Below are 18,992 nucleotides of genomic sequence, written 5' to 3' on the forward strand. Positions count from 1 at the left end.
CAGACAAAATATACTCACAGTAGTAAAACTTCAAGCTCAGATAAAAACCTCTTCCATTGTTTCTTACACTGCATTTTTTTCTCCTAAATATCGTACAGAAAAATGAGGAAAAAAAATTAAGGAAAGGTTCTCTATTTCTGGGATTCTTAACCCAGGGCCCATAGCCTTCCTGGAAATTAGCTGCCCTTTTTCATGTAAATGCATATAAATATATCTCCGGGGAGAGGATCCCTAGCTTTCATCAGATTTTTATTTTATTTATTTATTTATTTTGGGGACAGAAATTCCCCACTTGGTCTCACAAAGAATCCAGTTTGTTGTTGCTATATTCCGGTTAGAAGTGATTTCACTAATTTGCCATTTCTGGTTTGGGTCATTTGGAGATGGCAACTCTGTTTACCTTTGTATTGATTTTGAAAAAAAAAAAAAAAGAAAGAAAGAAAAGGAAAGGTCTTACTAAGACATTCAGAAATAGAACTTCAAAGGAGTTTCAGAAGCTAGCTCAGTATCTGACACATGAGTATTTATTGACCAGATTGATGAATTCAGTATTATTGTATGAGCACCTACTCCTGGTACCGGACATTTTTCTTGATGGCTTACACCTGATGTCACTGCCATGTCTCCACATCTCCAGTTCCTAACTTCTACCACAAAAGAGTTAAATATTCTTAAGCTCCATCAGCTATAAGTTTCTAAGACTGGCCAGAGTTTTTAGAGCTCTGTTCTCAGGAAGAAAGGGAGAGAAATCCAATAGGAATTCTGGAAGCTATTTTCCAAAAGTTAATCCAGGAAGTCAGAAACAGTAAACTAAGCTAAAAAATCATTTTCCAGAACCACTTTATGAGAATTTACATTTTAAAAAGCCATTGTCCCAGGAGTCAGGTGTATTGGGTCTCGGTCCTATTTCCAACACTCAATATTTGTGACTTTTTGTCACTTAACATCCTTGAGGTGGTTGTTTTCTTAATCTGAAAAATGAAGGGGTTAGTTTTTTTTGTGTTCATGCTAATTTAGCACTCTTAATGCTCAAAGTCTGGTCTTCTGTGTGTGAGGAACATAGGCTTCCCTGGGAGCTGGTGAGAAATGCTGACGCTCAGGTCCTGCCCAGGTGCGCTGAATCAGAATCCGCATTGTAGGATCTCCAGGTGATCTGTGCGCACCCATCTAACACATCTTGTACATTTCCCCACTTCTGTCCCTTGAAGACAGGTTACTGAAGTTAATGTCCCAATTTTACAAAAACACGTTTCTTTAAAAACAAATGCTCTGTGGCTAAGTGTTCATTAAATTATCGCATCTTTCCTGATGTGTGTGTAGGACTTTATACAGTCTTTGGTAACTTTGTCAGCTCCTGTCTCTTTACCCCTAGAGATTAGCCACTAAATTCATGAAAAGGACATACATGCTTCATCCAAGCCACCCTAATGAACATTTATTGAGCAACTTTCATGGGTCAGGCCCTGTACGAGGCTCTAGGGAACAAAGATAAGTGAGTCTCTTTCAAGAAAACCATCAAGTTCATTGGGAGAGGTGGGTGAAGAATCAATATTAGGAGATAATGCTGTGATGCTGTGTGGGCACGTCGGTGGGTCACCAAAACTATACTGGAAGGCAATCAAGGAAATGAGCGTTGTGGGACAGGAATTCTGGGACAGGAAGCAAAGGAGATCTAAAGTCAATGACATTTCATTCTGAAGCCAGACTCCTTGAAGAAAAAAACCCAAAACCCAAAAACCTCCCAAAAGGGAGTGTGAGTTTGTGGCAGCCGCAGAGAGAAGAGGAAAGCAGATGGCTGGAGCCTTTGGGGAGGTGGCCTTGGGGCTCAACCCTGAAAGACCATACAGATGGGGGAGGGGCATGTGACCCTAGGAAAGAGGCTTCAGTTAGGCCACCTCTAGAGCAACCTCTTGAGTGGTTTTACCAATAGATGGTTTCATATCTTTTTTCTTTTCAATTTTTTTTTTAAAGTAGGCTCCATGTCCAACACAGGGATCTGAAATCACGACCCCAAGATCACGACCTGAGCTGTAATCAAGAGTCAGACCCTCAACTGACTGAGCCACCCAGATGCCCCAATAGTTTCACTCCTTTATTAGAACGTTCATCTCCTCAGGAATCTTGAGATGCCCATATAGAATTAGTGGGCAAAAATGCACTTTGGGGAACTGGAAACATCAGGTTAATAATAAAAGAAAAAGGGGGGCCCATAATCCAAGCTGCAGAGGAGGAATGGCTCAGATCCATCCTCTCCTCTACTTCCGCAGCTCTATCTGACTGGTCATGAGATTTCGTCCATTTCACCTCAGCTCTTAGACATACCTTCTCCTTGCCTCTGCCCTGGCTCCCCAGCCCTGGGTCTCAACACTGGCTGCACATCTGAACCATGGGGGGAGCTTTTCACCAATGCTGATGCCTGCCACTGTCCCCAGTACTCTGACCTAACCTGAGGCCGCTCACTTCAGAAAGCTCCCAAGGTGACTCTGCTATAGGGTTGAAGACATTGGCTTAAGCCCCATTCGTGTCTTCATTATACATCTTAAAAATCCCTCTTTTCTTCATTTCATCTCCTATCCAGCCCTTGTCATCTCTTCTCCAATGCCTCTACCAACTTCCAGCCCATCATCTAACCTGTAATCTAAGTTTTATTTCAAAAACACAATACGTAGTCTTTTCACTCTCCCACATAGAAGCAAACCAGTCACACTTGACCGGTCATTCCAGGAGCGCCTGCCGCAAGCTTCCCACCCCCGACGCCAAGCTCTCCTCCACCGAATGATCTGTTATTTTTAAGACGTATGCCGCCACGCGCACACCTCCATGCGGCTGCACCTGCTCTTTCTTCCGCCCAGAAAGCACCTCCCGTCCCTCGCTGCCTGCCAAAGCCATAGTCATCTTTCAAACTCCAGCTGAAAGGTCACTTCCTTTCACCCACTTTCCCATGTGTGTGTTGCAGAAATGTGTATGGAGTAGTTCCTCTGGGCCAGCCCCTCTTCCAGGTGCTGGGTACACCCTGGGCTGGTTGTCTCCTGGGCTCCCATGACCTTCCCTACAAATCTCTCCTCAACTGCTTCTCACCCTGCAGGTTCACCTTGTCTTTACCTGACCGGTTGTTTGCCCCAGAAGACTGAGCTCCCTGCGGACAGAATTATGCCTTAACTGTCCCTGCCCAGCACCCAGCCCAGCAAGAGTTTAATAAAGGCTTACTGACCATTGACAAACAATGAGGATGAAGAGCAGCTCTCTGGGGCGTCTGTTTGCACCCCTATCTCCTCCTGACTCCTGAGTTTGACCTTCCAGTACCCTTTCTGCTTCACTGCCGGTGGCCGCTCAGCTTTCTCTTAAGTTCCTACTCTGATCATTGCCTTGCTCCTCCTACCCGAAGTCTCTTTCTTCCAGCCCTCCTGAACCGTGATAACCGTGATACATGACAGTTTATAAATACCGGCCTGTGCCTTAACCTGGGAAGCTACCTGGAGAGGACACCGCCCATCCTAAAAAGAACAAGAGAACCAGAGCAGACCAGCACAAACGGCCAACGGTCCTGCAAGTCTTTTCAGTAAAGTCCCCCTCCTTTGACACATCTGGGGATGGGAAGAATTTCCCTTCCGCATTCCTAGGAGACAGGCATTCATTTCACAGTCTTTCTCCAGTCACCTGAGCTCATAGATCTTCTTTCCATTTATGAAACTTTATTTTCAAATATACCTCCTTTCAATGTTGATGAAAAGTGACACATTCTAGTATGAAATATGAGCAAATAAATGGAATGGGTATCCTGGGATAGTAATTCTTTCCATACCTGTTTAAATAATTTAATGGCATAGGTTTGGTTTTGGATCTCAGCTCTGTAGACCTCAAAAATCTCCCCTTCTCCAATTAGAAAGTCTTTGTGGAAATTTTTGGTTCCGTCACTGATATCTTGAAAGCTGATGGAGGATTTAAACAATATTCCTTAGGAAGGAAAGGAGGGAGAATAGAAGTTACTTTTTCTCTTCTTTTTTTTTTTTTAAAGATTTTATTATTTATTTGACACAGAGAGATCACAAGTAGGCAGAGAGGCAGGCAGAGAGAGAGAGAGAGAGAGAGAGGAGGAAGCAGGCTCCCTGCTGAGCAGAGAGCCTGATGCGGGACTCGATCCCAGGACCCTGAGATCACGACCCGAGCCGAAGGCAGGGGCTTAACCCATTGAGCCACCCAGGCGCCCCATTACTTTTTCTCTTCTTAAGAATCAATGCTGCCATTATAAAGAACCAGGATTTCCATACTAGAAATACATCAGAGTCCAACAGAGAGCCAGCAGGGCTAGGCCCAGGAACCAAAAGTGAAGCCTACCATGTGCTCTCTGCCCATTTACTCGGGTCTGGTACCCACCATTCCAGAGAGCAAATGGCTTTTTAGATATCTGAACACTAGCACTGTGATTCTCTCACCCCTCCAAAGAGGTCACCCAAAGAACGTAGCTGGGGAAAGTTTTCCAAAATTTGGTTTCTTTGTCATTAGATCAATGGGTTGCTTTTGATTCACTATGAACCCAAAACCATGAAGAAAAAAAAACCTAAAACCCAAAACCCATAAAAACCCAAAAACCATAGGGAAATTTTGTTATGACTAAACAATTTTCTCCAAGCATGACTGATGGAAACATTTTTCATGAGCCAAATCCTCTCTCTTCCTAACTTACTTCCTCAGAGTAAATTAGGAAGATGTTTCAGCTTTTCAAAAAATCCTCTAAAGCAGAGATTGGGAGAAAATATTTAAAAGGTAATCAAATACATATCTACAGGGAAAATCTTAGCTAAATCCTTCCAGGCCCAATTTTGGCTGTATTTCCACATTTGATGTTTGATTTAGATCTTACTGTTAAATCTTAAAGGAGCAAAACCTTATCCATCTTTACTAATTCTCTTCTGAACCAAAGAATGGATGCAAATCTAGTGGTAAAAGAGGAGGCAAAGAGCCTTAACTAGCCATTAAAGTTTATCAGAATGATTCTCCCTGCTAATACAGTAATAAAGTTGATAAGGAAAATAACGGGATTTTCATAGTGACCTTCAGCATTGCTCTACAGGCGTCTCTAAAGATCTCTGCAAGGGCTATGGAAATTTCTAAAACTATATTAAACTCAGTATAATTTTTAAATGTTTTCCAATGACATATAAAAATGCAAATTTCACTAATGGAAAATATGAAACCCCTCTAAGGGAAGAGACCACCATTATGTTCCCCATTGGCCAATGGATTTTTTAAAAATATCACCAGAAGATATCATCCATCAGAGTTCTGTGTCAGTCAAAACTGCAAGTATTTCAATATCCATGAAAATTTTACCCTACACCTGCATATTAACGAATAATCAATAGGTTTATTGGTTATTTCTCCCTGTAAGTTAACTTAAAGCAAAACGTGATTTAAAATTAAAAAAAAAAAAAATTTTTTTTTTTACCTTTTTCATTACGTTCAGGAATACTAACATTATCCACTGTGACATGGGCTGTTTCCTAAGAGAGGAAATACATACTGAAGTAATTCCATTTCATAAGTCTAGAAAGAACAGAATCTTAACAGAAATCCAAAGCTCCCCCTGGACTATACAGTGCAGTAGAGTAGAATCTAATTTAGAAGAAATCTAGTGGAAAGCAAAGTTACTTTATTTAATCCAATAGTATTCATTGCCATACACAGTTAAGCCTTCCATACCACTGCAAAAACTCAATGTCATGGTTATAGTCAATTTTAAATGACTTCCAATGCTATAAAAGATGATTACTGCCAATTTATTTGCTCCAATAAAAACCAACAGCAACATGCAAAATGCCAACTAAAAGAGGAAAATTAAAAACTGAATTAAGACAAATGCATAACTCATGGCGCTCTGAATAGTTCCAAGCCTCATCTATGACAGATCACCATGAGGAGAAAGCTTTTCACTCTTCAAACATTCACAAATCTCTAATTTCCTCAATCCCCAACTAAACAAAGAGTAATGAGAGAACTAAGGCTTTTCTGGCTTTAGGAAAGTACCTGCAAATCCAGCCTTTTTCTGCCTGACAGTTTCATTTCCCATGCTCAATTATACATGCAACCAACTTCAAGGTTCGTTATCTATGCACATACACTCTACCTTGGGTAACATGTTTGGAAATCCATCTCCCTGATGCCTCTGTTCTGAAGGATTCACGGATGCTCCTGAAAGAGAAATAAGAGGAGCTAGATGCAGAAAAAATTGATGTCTCTAATAAGCAGGTTTTTTTTTCTGTCTTAGTGAAAATAAACACCTTCCTAGTAATGCTAATTTCTAAAATTCAGTGTCATTCTCTGAATGGTAACAAGTATGCATATGTGAATAGCTTTCTAAGGATCAAAAATGATACAAACATGCTTTTGTTCACTTAACACACAAAGACCTACCTTAAATTATTGTTAGATATCATTAAATATATTAGAGCATAAAGCAGAAAACGGAAAGGAAAAAGCAACACTGTATCAGCTTTTTGCCCATATATTTTGAAGTTTTACAATCATGGGATTTTATCTCCCGAGATTAGTTTATTTTTTATCCCATTTTATGCCTTAAGGTGTTAGAGATGTGTGCGTGTGTGCGTGCATGCACACGTGTGTGTTCAACCACAAATACCTACCACCCCCTCCCGAATACACACTGTAATTTTTGTTTTGTTTGAATTGAGGCAGTCTGTGTAGCTTCCTACAAAAGATGAAAACTCTGAACTATTTCGCTATCACGTCTGACATTTTTATTTAGACTTCAGAAAAATTTTATTTCATCTAGTTTTTCTTAGATTGTATTCTAGTGTTTTCAAAATTATTTTGCTTAGAAGACTGACAACAAAATGGAATCAGTTAATAACAGACTTTTTGAGCAAACTATAAACCAAATAGACCTGGCAGACATTCTCTAGAACATTCCATCCAGAAGAATATACACATATTTCACACCTGTACATTGAACAAGCCTCAGGATAGACTGTATCCTGTGCAATAAAATGAGCCTCAATAAATTTGGAAGGATTGAAATCATACAAAGCATATTCTCCGACCACGATGGACCTAAATAGAAATTCATAACAAAAGGAAATTTGGGAAATTCACAAATACATGAAAATTAAACAACAAATCCATAAGCAACCAAATTAAACAACAAATCCAACCAAGCAACCACTGGTGGAATCTTCTGGAAGGGTTGGGAGATGCAATGAGTTCAGGATGAACCAATGAGTTCAGATGAAATCACAAAGGAAATCAGAAAATACTTTGAGATAAGTGAAAATGAAAACAAAACATACCAAAACTTATGGGACACAGTAGAAGCAGTGCTTAAAGGGAAGTTTATAGCTGTAAATGTCTACCTTAAAAAAGAAGAAAAATCTTAAATCAAGAACCTGAATTTTCACCTTAAGGAACTAGAAAAGAAAGAGTAAGCTAAACCGAAGGAAGCAGAAGGAAAGAAAGTATTAAGATTACAGTGGAAATAAATGAAATAGACAACAAAAGCAAAGGGAAAAATCAATGCAACCGAAGTGGTTCTTTGGAATTATCACAAAATTGACAATCCTCTAGATAGACTAACCAAGAAAGAAAGAAGGAGATTCAAACTGCTAAAACCAAAAACAAAAGAGGAGACACAACCACCAACCTCATAGACATAAAAAGAATTATAAGAGAAGGTGATGAATACCTGTATGTAAAAAAATCAGATAATTGAAATGACAGATAGATTCCTAGAAAGTCACGAACTGCCAAAACTAACTCAAGAAGAAACAATCTGAATGGATGTATTGCAAGGAAAGAAATTGAATTAATAATCTATGATTTCCCACAAACAAAAGCACAGGTGAATCCTACCAAACATTTGAACAAAATTTAACATCGGTTCTTTACAAATTCTTCCAAAATAGAAGATGAAGTTAACAACACCCAAATCATTCTATGAGACCAAGGACTAAAAATATGTCTGGATGAAAAAGCCAAAAGAATAAGGATGCTGATTCAAAAGAATTTTCAGCCTAAGAGCCCAGAGTCTGTAAGGTAAGACCCAAGATCACTCTTGTTGAGGTCAATAAATCTAAAGGGGAATAAACAGAACAGGTGACATTAATAAATTATTTTATTGATAAAGATGAATGGAAAGAGCTTCATGAGCTTTACTTATCAGGTTGCTCTAAATGGAAGGCAAGACACAGCATCAGAAACAGACAGGAGGGAAAGGTTAGGCCACTGTGAAATGGATAGCAGATAAGTATGGTAAAATTAGAGGCCATGGCATAAACACAGCAGTAAAGATAAAAGATACATCCCAGGGTTAGTTTGTAGATATCATTTGTCCTAAAATACAGTGGGTGGGGTGGAGTGGGTGGGGCATGCCTGGGTGGCTCTGTGGGCTAAGCTGCTGGTTTTGGTTCAGGTCCTGGTCTCAGGGTCCTGGAATGGAGCCCTGGGTCCTGCACAAGGACTATCTCTCTCCCTCTCTCTCTGTCCCTCTCCCCCTTTGTACCTCGCACACACGTGTGTGTGTGAGTGCTCTCTCTTTCTCTCTCTCTCTCAAATGAATAAATAAATCTTCAAAAATAAAATAAAATACAGGGAGGGGAACCCAATTATATTTTGACTTCTAATCATATAATAAAACTAATTATAAAAGTATATTTTACTCAAATATTGTGATTCTGGTTATGATTCAAATAGGTTCAGAGTTTTGGGTGGAGAACTGATTCTACACTTTAAAACATATAGTTTCTAAGTAAAAAATTTTAAAAACTGAACAAGTGGTAGAAAGGAATGTGTTGTATAACTTAGGCAATAAGGAAAGAAAATAACGACAACAACAACAAAAAGTAATAAAAGCCTTTAGAGAAAGCCTCAGGTATGGAATCAAATGACACAACATGACCAGTCAATATCTTGAATAAAAGGCAATATTTATATTTAAAAATTACATCGCCCAAAAATGGACCAAGAGCCACATTTAAGAATCAAAAATGTTTACCATGGTTTACAATCAAATGGATGGCTCGATGATGCCCCATCTCCTGAAGAATCTCTAAAAGGTCTCCGATGGTCTTGTTTTTCTGTGCCCAGGACCAAAGTAATTCTCTTGTTCCACTTTTACCTTGGTCTACATATTTTTCAATATGACGAACATCCAGCCAGCTGTTTGAAAGTCGCTCCGCTGTGGAAATTGCAATGGGAAGAACCAATATATATATATATATATTAATAATAATAATTTTTTTTTACTTTGATTGGGATACTTGTTTGGGGGTATTTTATCTATTTATTTCATATTATTTATACTTTTGATTTTGAACTAATTTCAGCGTCTACTTCCCACCCAACTTCCCATGTTACCATTTTACATTACCTCGTACAATGTTCAGAACCAGTCATAACTCAACTGCAGACCTTATTTTATGTTCACCAGTTCTTTCTACAAATGTCCTTTTCCTGTTCTATGATCCTACCCAGTTTCCCACAGTGCCATTTGTTGGCACTTCTTTTTTTTTTTTTTAAAGATTTTATTTATTTATTTGACAGAAAGAGATCACAAGCAGGCAGAGAGGCAGGCAGAGAGAGAGGAGGAAGCAGGCTCCCTGCTGAGCAGAGGGCCCGATGTAGGGCTTGATCCCAGGACCCTGAGATCATGACCTGAGCCGAAGGCAGCGGTCCAACCACTGAGCCACCCAGGCGCCCCTGTTGGCACTTCTTAATCCCGATTCTCATGGACTTCAGTCTTTCCTTGAGTTTAAGGACAGCGTAATACGATTACGTCTTCTTCAGGGTTTAGTATCAAGAGGTTCATGGTGTCCAAGTCCTATACTAGTGATCCTGACTTGATTGCTTAGTTAAGGTGGTATCTGCTACCTTAATGGGTTTCTCTACTATGACATTACCTTTCCCTGTAAAATTAATAACTATGTTGGTGGAGATACTTTGAGACTATGGAAATACGCTGTTTCTCCTCACGTTTTACCCATAAACACTTGCATCCACCAGTGGATCGTGCATATCATAATAATTTTTGTGGTCTTTGCTTAATGGTGATCTTTTATTTCCCCTTCCTCCTCCTACTATAATTCTTCTGCAAGAAAGTGTTCTCCACTCCCCCCCCCTTTATTTAACTTATTTAAATCAGTAGGGACTCATGAATGTTTATTTTATTCTACAGATTAAAATCCAGTATTATTATTATTGACTTTGGTGTCACAATTATTCCAGCTCTGTCCATTCAGGTTGGATCCCACGTTCTTCCGATAGCCGCATGGTTTCTGGAACACTTCCTTATTTTCTGACCCTATGAGAAGCTCCAGGCTCATTTTGCACCCCAGCCATGGAATTGATTGCTTTTCCCAGGAGTCCTGGTTGCTTTTATTAGATAATGTATTTAGAGGACAAGATGTAGGTGCTAGATGCTTTCATGACTGCCAGAGTTCCATTGCTTCTAGGCCATCCAAGCAGACAGAGCTAAGAAACTTAGGTATGTGCATGAGCCCACACACCTATATTTCTCTGTCTGTATACATCTTGAAAACCATGATTTTATACGGATACCTCTAATTCTAAATCAATACCACATGGCATATTTCAGCTCTTTCTCATTTGTAACTTTATTCCCAAACAGCAAGAAACTTTGCTCTCATTATTTATAATGTCTTTACTTCTTTGTTCTTTGTCCCTCTGAGAAACACTTTAACTAAAATACATTATGTACGTATCATTCTATTTGCCCTCAGCTTAAGAATATTCAGGTAAGAGCTTATTTTCCCAAAGTTACTAGGTTAGTTCTTTTCTTCATCACTCCCTTTGGTGTGGTTACTCATAGTTAGGTTCATGTGTTGCAGTTTTAATGGAATGCTGTTTTAAATTTTTGTTCAATACTCTCCTGCTGCTGAAACATTTTGAGCAATTAAAAGTTAATATCTGGGTAGCATCGGGGGAAACGTTCTACTGGGATATTAGGATTTCAATTGCTCAAAAACAGAATATATGACTTATTTAAGGTCTGGTATAAATATCTTGAAGCTGTACTTACTGAGAGTATATGAGTTTGTATGACACCCCAAGTTAATGGGATTCTCTGCACAACTTCCAAATCTTGAAGTGTATTTTAAGGCAAAGGAGGGGGAAAGAAACCAAATGACAGATCAAATGGGTGTCTTTCTGGCCCCTGGGACAATGCTCCCAGATTAACCCAGTCATCTTGAGCACTAAAATTAGCAATGTGATTGGGAGTCAGTGATGGTGATGGCAGCATTCTCTCCTACCTTTATCCTCTGGAAAGTCTAAAAAAGTTAGGAAGTCAGATACACATCAGTAGATAAAATCCTATCATCATCTGAGTGTGGTCATGGGGACCCCCAATATTTCACCATAACTGGTCATGGAAATCAGCCTTCTCTTCCTCTGCCGCACATAAATTTGGAAGCTCCTCTCCAGCAGTAACCAAGGTAATCTCATTGAAGGATGTACCTATTCATCAATGATATTCTCCAAATATTGCTGTCCTTTTAAAAGACGAACAGGGGCTCAGATCGGAGACACGTAATAAACTCCCTAGGGAACTATCTGTGTTCTATTTCAGACTCTGAAGTTTAAAAACAATTTCTTAGGAAGCTCCTACACCAGTTACAGTATCTCAATCAAGATATCAGAAAGGCAAACATCTTCTGATCCAATATGGCATCCCTTCTCCCTACATTTTCCGTCCCTCCACCTTTTGCTGGGTCCTTCTATTTCCTCTAGCTTTATGTTTTTGCTGACAGTATAAGTAAATCCTGAAAGTTGACAGAGATCACAATATGAAATCATAACTGCCCTTCTTTCTGTGAACCCAAAACTGATGTGGTAAGTATTACCAGTGCCCACCAACATTTCCTGTCTCTACCCCACCAGAGAGGAAGGATTAGGTCTTGGGTTAGTTACCTTGGGTCCTGGCTTGGGTTAGTTATGTCTGTGTATCTCTTTCAGCCAGAAACACAGAAGAGCCAGGGCACAACGCACCAGGCTCCCATTCCTGCCACAGCAATAGCAGATTGCTGTGGCAGGACATGCCGATATGGGAGAGCCTCAGGATCAAAGCAGCCTGGAATGCTGGGCCAACACATGGAGGCCTGGACCTTCAACCCTCTTCCCATGAGCAAAAGGCACACTTTTATCATGTCAACCACTGAGTGATTTTAGTGGTGATTTTCCTGCAGTCTCACTTGGGTCCACCCTCATTAATACACACAAAGTTTTATCTTGGGTGTTCTATTGCTTCAGTCACTCAGAGAAGAGTGAAAGGAAGTGGCAGCTTTTGTGACTACATGTCAAAGGATGATGAAGTTGAGACATTCCATATGAGTGGATGCTTAGGCTGCAGAGGAAAAAACAGCTACAATAAATTATCTGACATCATTAAGTTGGAATGTCTTTGCCTTTCTTCCATATTTTAAGTTCTGGCAAGAATATTTTTATTATTTCTTTCTTAGAAGAGATGATGTCTCATCAAGAGACAAGGACTATCCAAATGTCCATATAAATTTTAGATAGCTTATCACTACAAAAAAAAAAAAAAAAAAAAAAAAAGGAAGGGGACCTTCAAAGCAAGACTATTTGGCAAGACATCGTAACTATTTTAATGTATTTCTTTTTGATGACGTAGTCTGCCTATTTGGTTGAGGCACAATTTTCATAAACATTTTATTTCACTATTTCTAGAAGCTCTTAGGGGAAATAGTGCAAATCAGTATAGTTTGTTAAAAAGAAAACCATGGGCCCCAAAGGGCGTCACGTAGGCCAAGTCACCAAACAGGGCTTAATATCTAATCTAACTGGAGTTTCAACCTCCCTCAGAAATATAAATCGTAGTCAGTCAGAAATTTTCTAATCAGGGCCAATGAAGTAATCTGTTACATGGGCTCTTTCTATCCCCAAAGGAAGATGAGATCATCTTCATGATAAGAAACTTTGTTCTTCTCCTTAAGGGAAAGTGATCTTGCCAGGACAAATCCTTTTCTTTTGCTAATAACTTTCTTGACCCACCATCTTTCCTATAGAAACCTTCCATCTTGTACAACTCCCTGAACTTCCCTGTTTGCTAGATGGGATACAGACTGATTCATGAATCACTAAAGAAAGCCAATTAGATCTTCAGATTTACTTGATTGAATTTCACTTTTTTTTTTTTTTAACAAGTTGGAACATTGGTTTGATGTGCTAGCAGTACAGTAACTGCATACATCAAGTGTGAGTAGAGGGGTGCCTGGGTGGCTCTGTCAGTTGAGTGCCTGGCTCTTGATTTCAGCTCAGGTCACGATCTCAGGGTCATGAGATCATACCCCGTGTCAGGCTCCATGCTCAGTGTGGAGTCTGCTTTGGATTCTCTCTCTCCCTCTGTCCCTCCCCATGCTCATGCATTCTCTCTCTCTCTCAAGTAAATAAGTAAATCTTAAAAAAAAAAAAAAAAAAAGAAAAGAAAAGAAAGAAAAGAAAAAGGAAAAGAAAAAAGCATGTGTGAAGTAAGAAGAGGTTTCCCTAACTAAAGATGGAGGCATCCTGGGGGCACCTGGCTGGCTCTGTCCAGTGGAGCATGGGACTCTTGATCTTAGGGTGGTGTGTTCAAGCCCAACGTTCCGTGTAGAGATTACTTAAGAATAAAATCTTATAAAGTCTTAGAAAGAAAAAAAAAAGATGAGACCATTATGGAAGGCTTCTTACAGGAGTGGTTTCTGGAGCATGAGCCAAGTTGAAAACTGTAAGTCTTTCTAAAGAGAGACCAATTGTCAAGGAATTATTAAATGGAATATACTACATTGGGGAGGAAAAAGAGAATCACCAGACTTTTCAGTGGAAAACAAGATAAAAGAATGAACTCTGAGGTTATATTGTCTTTAGAAGAGAAAGTCACCAGTCAAGACCAAGGACCCTGTGGCCTCTGGATATATGCATGAAAATGTGGGTTCAGTGGTGGCTCTGCCATTGACCTATGGTGCAACTCCAGGCAAGTCACTGAGCAGTTTCAAACTTGTCATTAATTAATATCCTTTGAAATCCATTTGAAATCCCTCCCAAAACAGACACCAAGTTTCTCTAGTCTACTGTTTATAGGATGACCTTAAAATACCCCAGTGTTTAGAACACTTCCCAGTCTCCAAATTAACATGCCAACAGGGGAACACTAAATATCAAATTTCAGCAAAGTGAAAATTTAGGTTTCTACTTTTTCTATTAGTAAATTAGTGGCTACTATTTATAGAGTATTAGGCATAAAATAGGCATAATGAACTCTACCAGTTATTAATATCTATGCAAAATACAATAGGCTTAAAAAAAAAAAAAAACAGCTTCCTCTGGGGGGACCTGGCTGGTTTGGTCAGAAGAGCATGTGACACTTGAGCTCAGGATTTGTGAGTTCAAGCCCCACCATGGGCGTAGAGGTCACTAAAAAAAAACCCATAAATAAACTTAAAAAAAACCCAGGTCCCCCTCCAACTTGAATCTTTGGCATAAGACATGACATGACTTTGGGATAGACAGGAGAGAGGACACCCTTGTGGAGTCCCACAGTCAGGGAGGAGTGTGAGGGAGTGACATTGTCACCAGTTAGACCCCAAGACCTGGCCTTTACTGCCTGCCCCCCTGCTTGTACACTTTTTCTTATATTTTTCCCTAAGCTCTTCTTTCCAGCTTTCCCCTTAACTCAGAGAAGTGAAACCCCAAAACCACTCCTCCAGGGTATGGCTTCTGCCCTCACAAGACCTCCTGTTGGTCCAGACCACCCAGACCATTTGAGTTAAACCTGGCATGAGTCTCTGCAGGTAGACCACGGAGTGGCCTCTGGAATGATCTACCTTTACTTCATCATAATATGAAGATCTCTGCCCAAGGGGGAGCTTCAGCCTCTTTAACACAGCACACAAGATCCGTAGAGGATGTGACCTCTTGCCTGCCTCTACTGAGGACAACACAGTTCCCTAGCTAAATATTCCTCCTAACCCTAAACAAGAGGAACCCATTCACCCTCTCTGTAGGAGTCCTGGCTTTGGAAACCAACCCCACCCCCACCCCACCCCTGTGATCTTCTTATTTGCTACAGATGAAAGTTTTCTTTGTGGGACAACTGAACCTGGTGCCTGACTCACCAAGGCGTGGCGGACTCGTGTTGGTTCGGTTACAACATCCGCTCCCTTTACAATGGGGATAGATTGGGGCAAGGTTTAAGGGCTGAAAGAAGAGAATCAGTCAGGTGGGGAATTGTTCCAGAAGGGAAGGAAAGGGCCTGATAGGGTCAAGAGGAGGCGGGTAGGCTTACAGCGGAGGCTTCATGTTAAAGAAGGGGTGAACAAGCCCCATAGAGTTTCTGTGTTACCTTGGTACGAACCACTCGACACATAGCAGATTTGCTGAGTGACAGACAGAGGCCCTGAGTGATAGCATACAGACTGAAAACATCCTGAAAGCAAACTCGAGGTCAGTAGAAGACTTTTGAGGAGGTGACGCCAAGAGAGTAGCTCCAGTTGTGGGAGAATCCATCTGGTGGCAATACTAGCAGGCATGTCACCAACAATATTCGCACACAGAAAGGTAAAAACACTCTATGGCTCACAATCCTCACAGTAGGAAAAGAACAGCTTACAGCTGCCAAGGAGATCTGGAGTTAACTTTTCAAGTCAGATTTCCCACATAATTCTATTACCATTTTTAACTTTCTGAATTTCCCTTTTAAAAGGGCAACAGGCCACAATTCTGGGCCCTGTCATCCTGTTACTTGAGGCACCACCTATGCCAACAGAGCTGAGGTTTGGGTTTCCTAACACTGAGCAGGGTCAGAGGGTTCTGGGTTTGCCCCAGGTCTATATAAAGCAAGGTGTTTTTCTTCCTTTCTTCTTGTTTTTAAGATTTTATTTATTTATTTAACAGAGAAGAGAAATCAGAAGTAGACAGAGAGGCAGGCAGAGAGAGAGGGGGGAAGGAGGCTCCCTGCTAAGCAGAGAGCCCTATGCGGGGCTCGATCCCAGGACCCTGAGATCATGACCAGAGCCAAAGGCAGAGGCTTAACCCACTGAGCCACCCAGGCGCCCAGCAAAGTGTTTTCCAATAGTACTAGTTCACCGTGTAAAACGGATACAGGCTCAGCTGAAATGGATACTGCATGTGTGGGGTTACTTTCAGGATGAGACATGAAATACATTTTCTCTTTCTCTAACTGGGGATTCACAGTGCAATCTTAATAGCTTTTCTTCAGCGATGATGCATTCTGCCCAGAAACACCACGAAACAGCATTATTTAGCATCCATAAAATGTATACTTCATTTGGAACAGATTCTAGAAAACAAGAGCTTCAGAGTGATGAGAGAGGAATGCAGACTCCTGACAAGTTAGTTACAGCCTTCAGTATTCATGGTTTTCTCTAATCTTCCTTGTTTTCTTCCAGAACACAGAACTTTGTTTATTCAGAGTACTAAACAAAAAGTAAACTTCTCAATGACTAATTGCGTTGGTAAACTCGAGCATTCTAAAGGAAAAGATAAATTAAGAAAAATATGCTGCAGTTAAGCATTATTTAAAATACTGGGGGGGGGGTTGTTTTTGTTTTTATTTAAAGATTTTATTTATTTATTTGACAGACAGAGACCACAAGTAGGCAGAGAGGCAGGCGGAGAAGGGGAAGGGAATCGGGCTCCCTGCTGAGCAGAGAGTCTGACGTGGGACTCGATCCCAGGACCCTGGAAACATGACCTGAGCCGAAGGCAGAGGTTTTAACCCCCTAAGCCACCCAGGCACCCCCAAACATTGTTTTTTGGAAGGCAAATCTTTCGTTTGAAAGGCATCTTGGCAGAACAGAAGCCAAAAAGTCCACCTGAAAAGTTCAGAGATTAGTTTACCTGAAGACACTGATTGTTAATAATCATTTAATGTTCAAAGTTCCTTTCAGGCTTTGTTTTGAGAGGGCAGAACTATCTAGGTGGTGCTAACCACTGGGGAATTCAACTGCAGAAATCACTCCATATGCAAATAGCTCTCTGAAGGGGTTTTTTAGAATAAGGCAACACACCCTTGTTTGGAATCTGTATTTGCATAAAACCCCAAGCCAAAATCCCTAGTAAGTTAAGACTGCACAGTTTGTTTTTGAAATAACATGATGGGAAAAGGAAAAGATGCCTCTGTTCTTTCTTTCTACAAAGCACACAACACAGGCCTTCTATTTATTCATTCATTCATTCATTTATGACTTTATTTATTTGAGAGAGAGAGAGAGTGTCAAGCAGGGGGCGGAGCAATGGGAGAGGGAAAACAGACACCCCACCGAGCAGAGCGCCTGGCGCAGTGCTCAATGCAGGGTTCAGTCCTCAGACTCCAGGATCATGACCCGAGCAGACACTTAACCCACTGAGCCACCCAGGCGCCCCAAGGCCTTCTTCTTTAAAACAACACACAACTGAAGACATTTTTAATTGCAAAAGAAGTCAAACAAAAGTCAAATGTGTGAGTTGGCTCAACTCCTCTTACCAGACTACCGCAATAACACCCACCAGCTAATACATTTTATGAGAAGTAATTCTGAGCCATACTTAAGCTTATGTTTACTTTTGACCCATACTTGAGCAGGACTTATTTTCCATGGCAGGGCTGTGCGTGATTTCTCAGGTATCCTTCCATGTGCCCTGCTCCCTCAAGCCCAGATTCAGGTACGCATGTAACATTAACTACCTCTGGGAAACAATTTAAGAACAGTTCACCCTCAACACCAGCGTTTCAGGCTAAAGCTCAGAAGCTGTGTGATTCCATACCTGGGTAATGATCGGTACTGTTTCTCCTCACTTTCTTCCTTTGTTCAACTTCTTTATAGAATCTGTATAGGCCTACTGCCTCTACCAATTGGCAAAATCAAATTGGAAAATCTCGACAAGCAGGGACCACAACTTGTATCTAGTACAGTGCTTTGTTTAATACTCTTCCCCACGAGCTTTGGATGTTTAGCAGGCATCTGTTCATCATTCATTCAATCACATATATTTACAGAATGCCTACTCTGTGCTAGGTACAATTTTAGATGCTCGAGGAGCAAGCAAGAAACAAGGCAAACAAAACATCTCTTTTCCCCTTGAAGCCTGTTATCTAGATGGGCAAAAAACAAATGAAGAGAGATAAAGTGTTTGAGTGACAATAAGTGATGTGAAGGCAATCGAAGCAGGAAAGGAGCATAAGGACCACAGTGGTGTCAATTTTTATAAAGTGGTCAGAGTAGATAATAGTTAAAAATACAAAGGAAGTGAAGAAATAAGCCTCAGGGTTACCTGCAGGGAAAATGTTTCTGGCATGTGCCAGGAGAGGCCGATGCAGCTGGCATGGGGCAAACAAGAAGGAAGGGAGAAAAGCCATATAGGACTTTGGGGTTTACTGTGAGAAGGGAAGCTACTGAAGGGTTCTGAATAGGACAATGACCTTAGCTCACTGGCTGCTGGCTGAAAAGGAACTCCAGGAGGGCAAGGGCAGTAGCAGGGAGCCCAGTTAAGAGGCTGCTGAAAGGGGTGTCTGGGTGGCTCAGTGGGTCGTTAAGCGTCTGCCTTCGGCTCAGGTCATGATCCTGGGATCCTGGGATGGAGCCCTGCATCTGGCTACTTGCTCAGCAGGGATCCTGCTTCTCCCTCTGCTGCTCTCTCCCTCCTTCTCTCTCTCTCTCTCTGTGTGTGTGTGTGTGTGTGTGTGTGTGTCAAATAAATAAATAAATAATCTTTAAAAGAGGCTCCTGGCCCACTGGCATCAGTGGGACCTGATGGTGGTTTGGACCAGGCAGTCCTAAGAAACAGTCGGATTATTAGATAGAGCCTGAAGGCAGAATTAACAACATAGACTTAGAGACATGAATGTGGTTTGGCAAGAAAGCAAGAAGACCAGTATTTTCAGCCTGAACAAGTGAAGGATGGGGTTGCCATTAGCCAAGATGGGGAAAATCTTTGGTGGAGCGAAGCTTTTCTGGGCTGTTACATTGGAG

The 18,992-nt window shown here is 40.9% G+C and overlaps 1 protein-coding gene across 1 annotated transcript in view; it reads right to left on the reverse strand.

The window, feature by feature from the left end:
- Positions 1 to 18,992, reverse strand: part of IRAK3 (interleukin 1 receptor associated kinase 3) — a 50,550-nt gene that overhangs the window by 24,364 nt on the left and 7,194 nt on the right. Inside the window, exons 2-6 of the mRNA XM_059402530.1 lie at positions 9,005 to 9,187; positions 6,125 to 6,189; positions 5,447 to 5,501; positions 3,803 to 3,954; positions 19 to 83 (exon numbers count right to left, since the gene is read on the reverse strand). Coding sequence (XP_059258513.1) covers positions 19 to 83; positions 3,803 to 3,954; positions 5,447 to 5,501; positions 6,125 to 6,189; positions 9,005 to 9,187 — 520 coding nt within the window. The remainder of the gene's footprint in view (positions 1 to 18; positions 84 to 3,802; positions 3,955 to 5,446; positions 5,502 to 6,124; positions 6,190 to 9,004; positions 9,188 to 18,992) is intronic.

Source organism: Mustela nigripes, chromosome 6 (genome assembly GCF_022355385.1).
Source record: "Mustela nigripes isolate SB6536 chromosome 6, MUSNIG.SB6536, whole genome shotgun sequence".
Classification (NCBI taxonomy): domain Eukaryota; kingdom Metazoa; phylum Chordata; class Mammalia; order Carnivora; family Mustelidae; genus Mustela; species Mustela nigripes.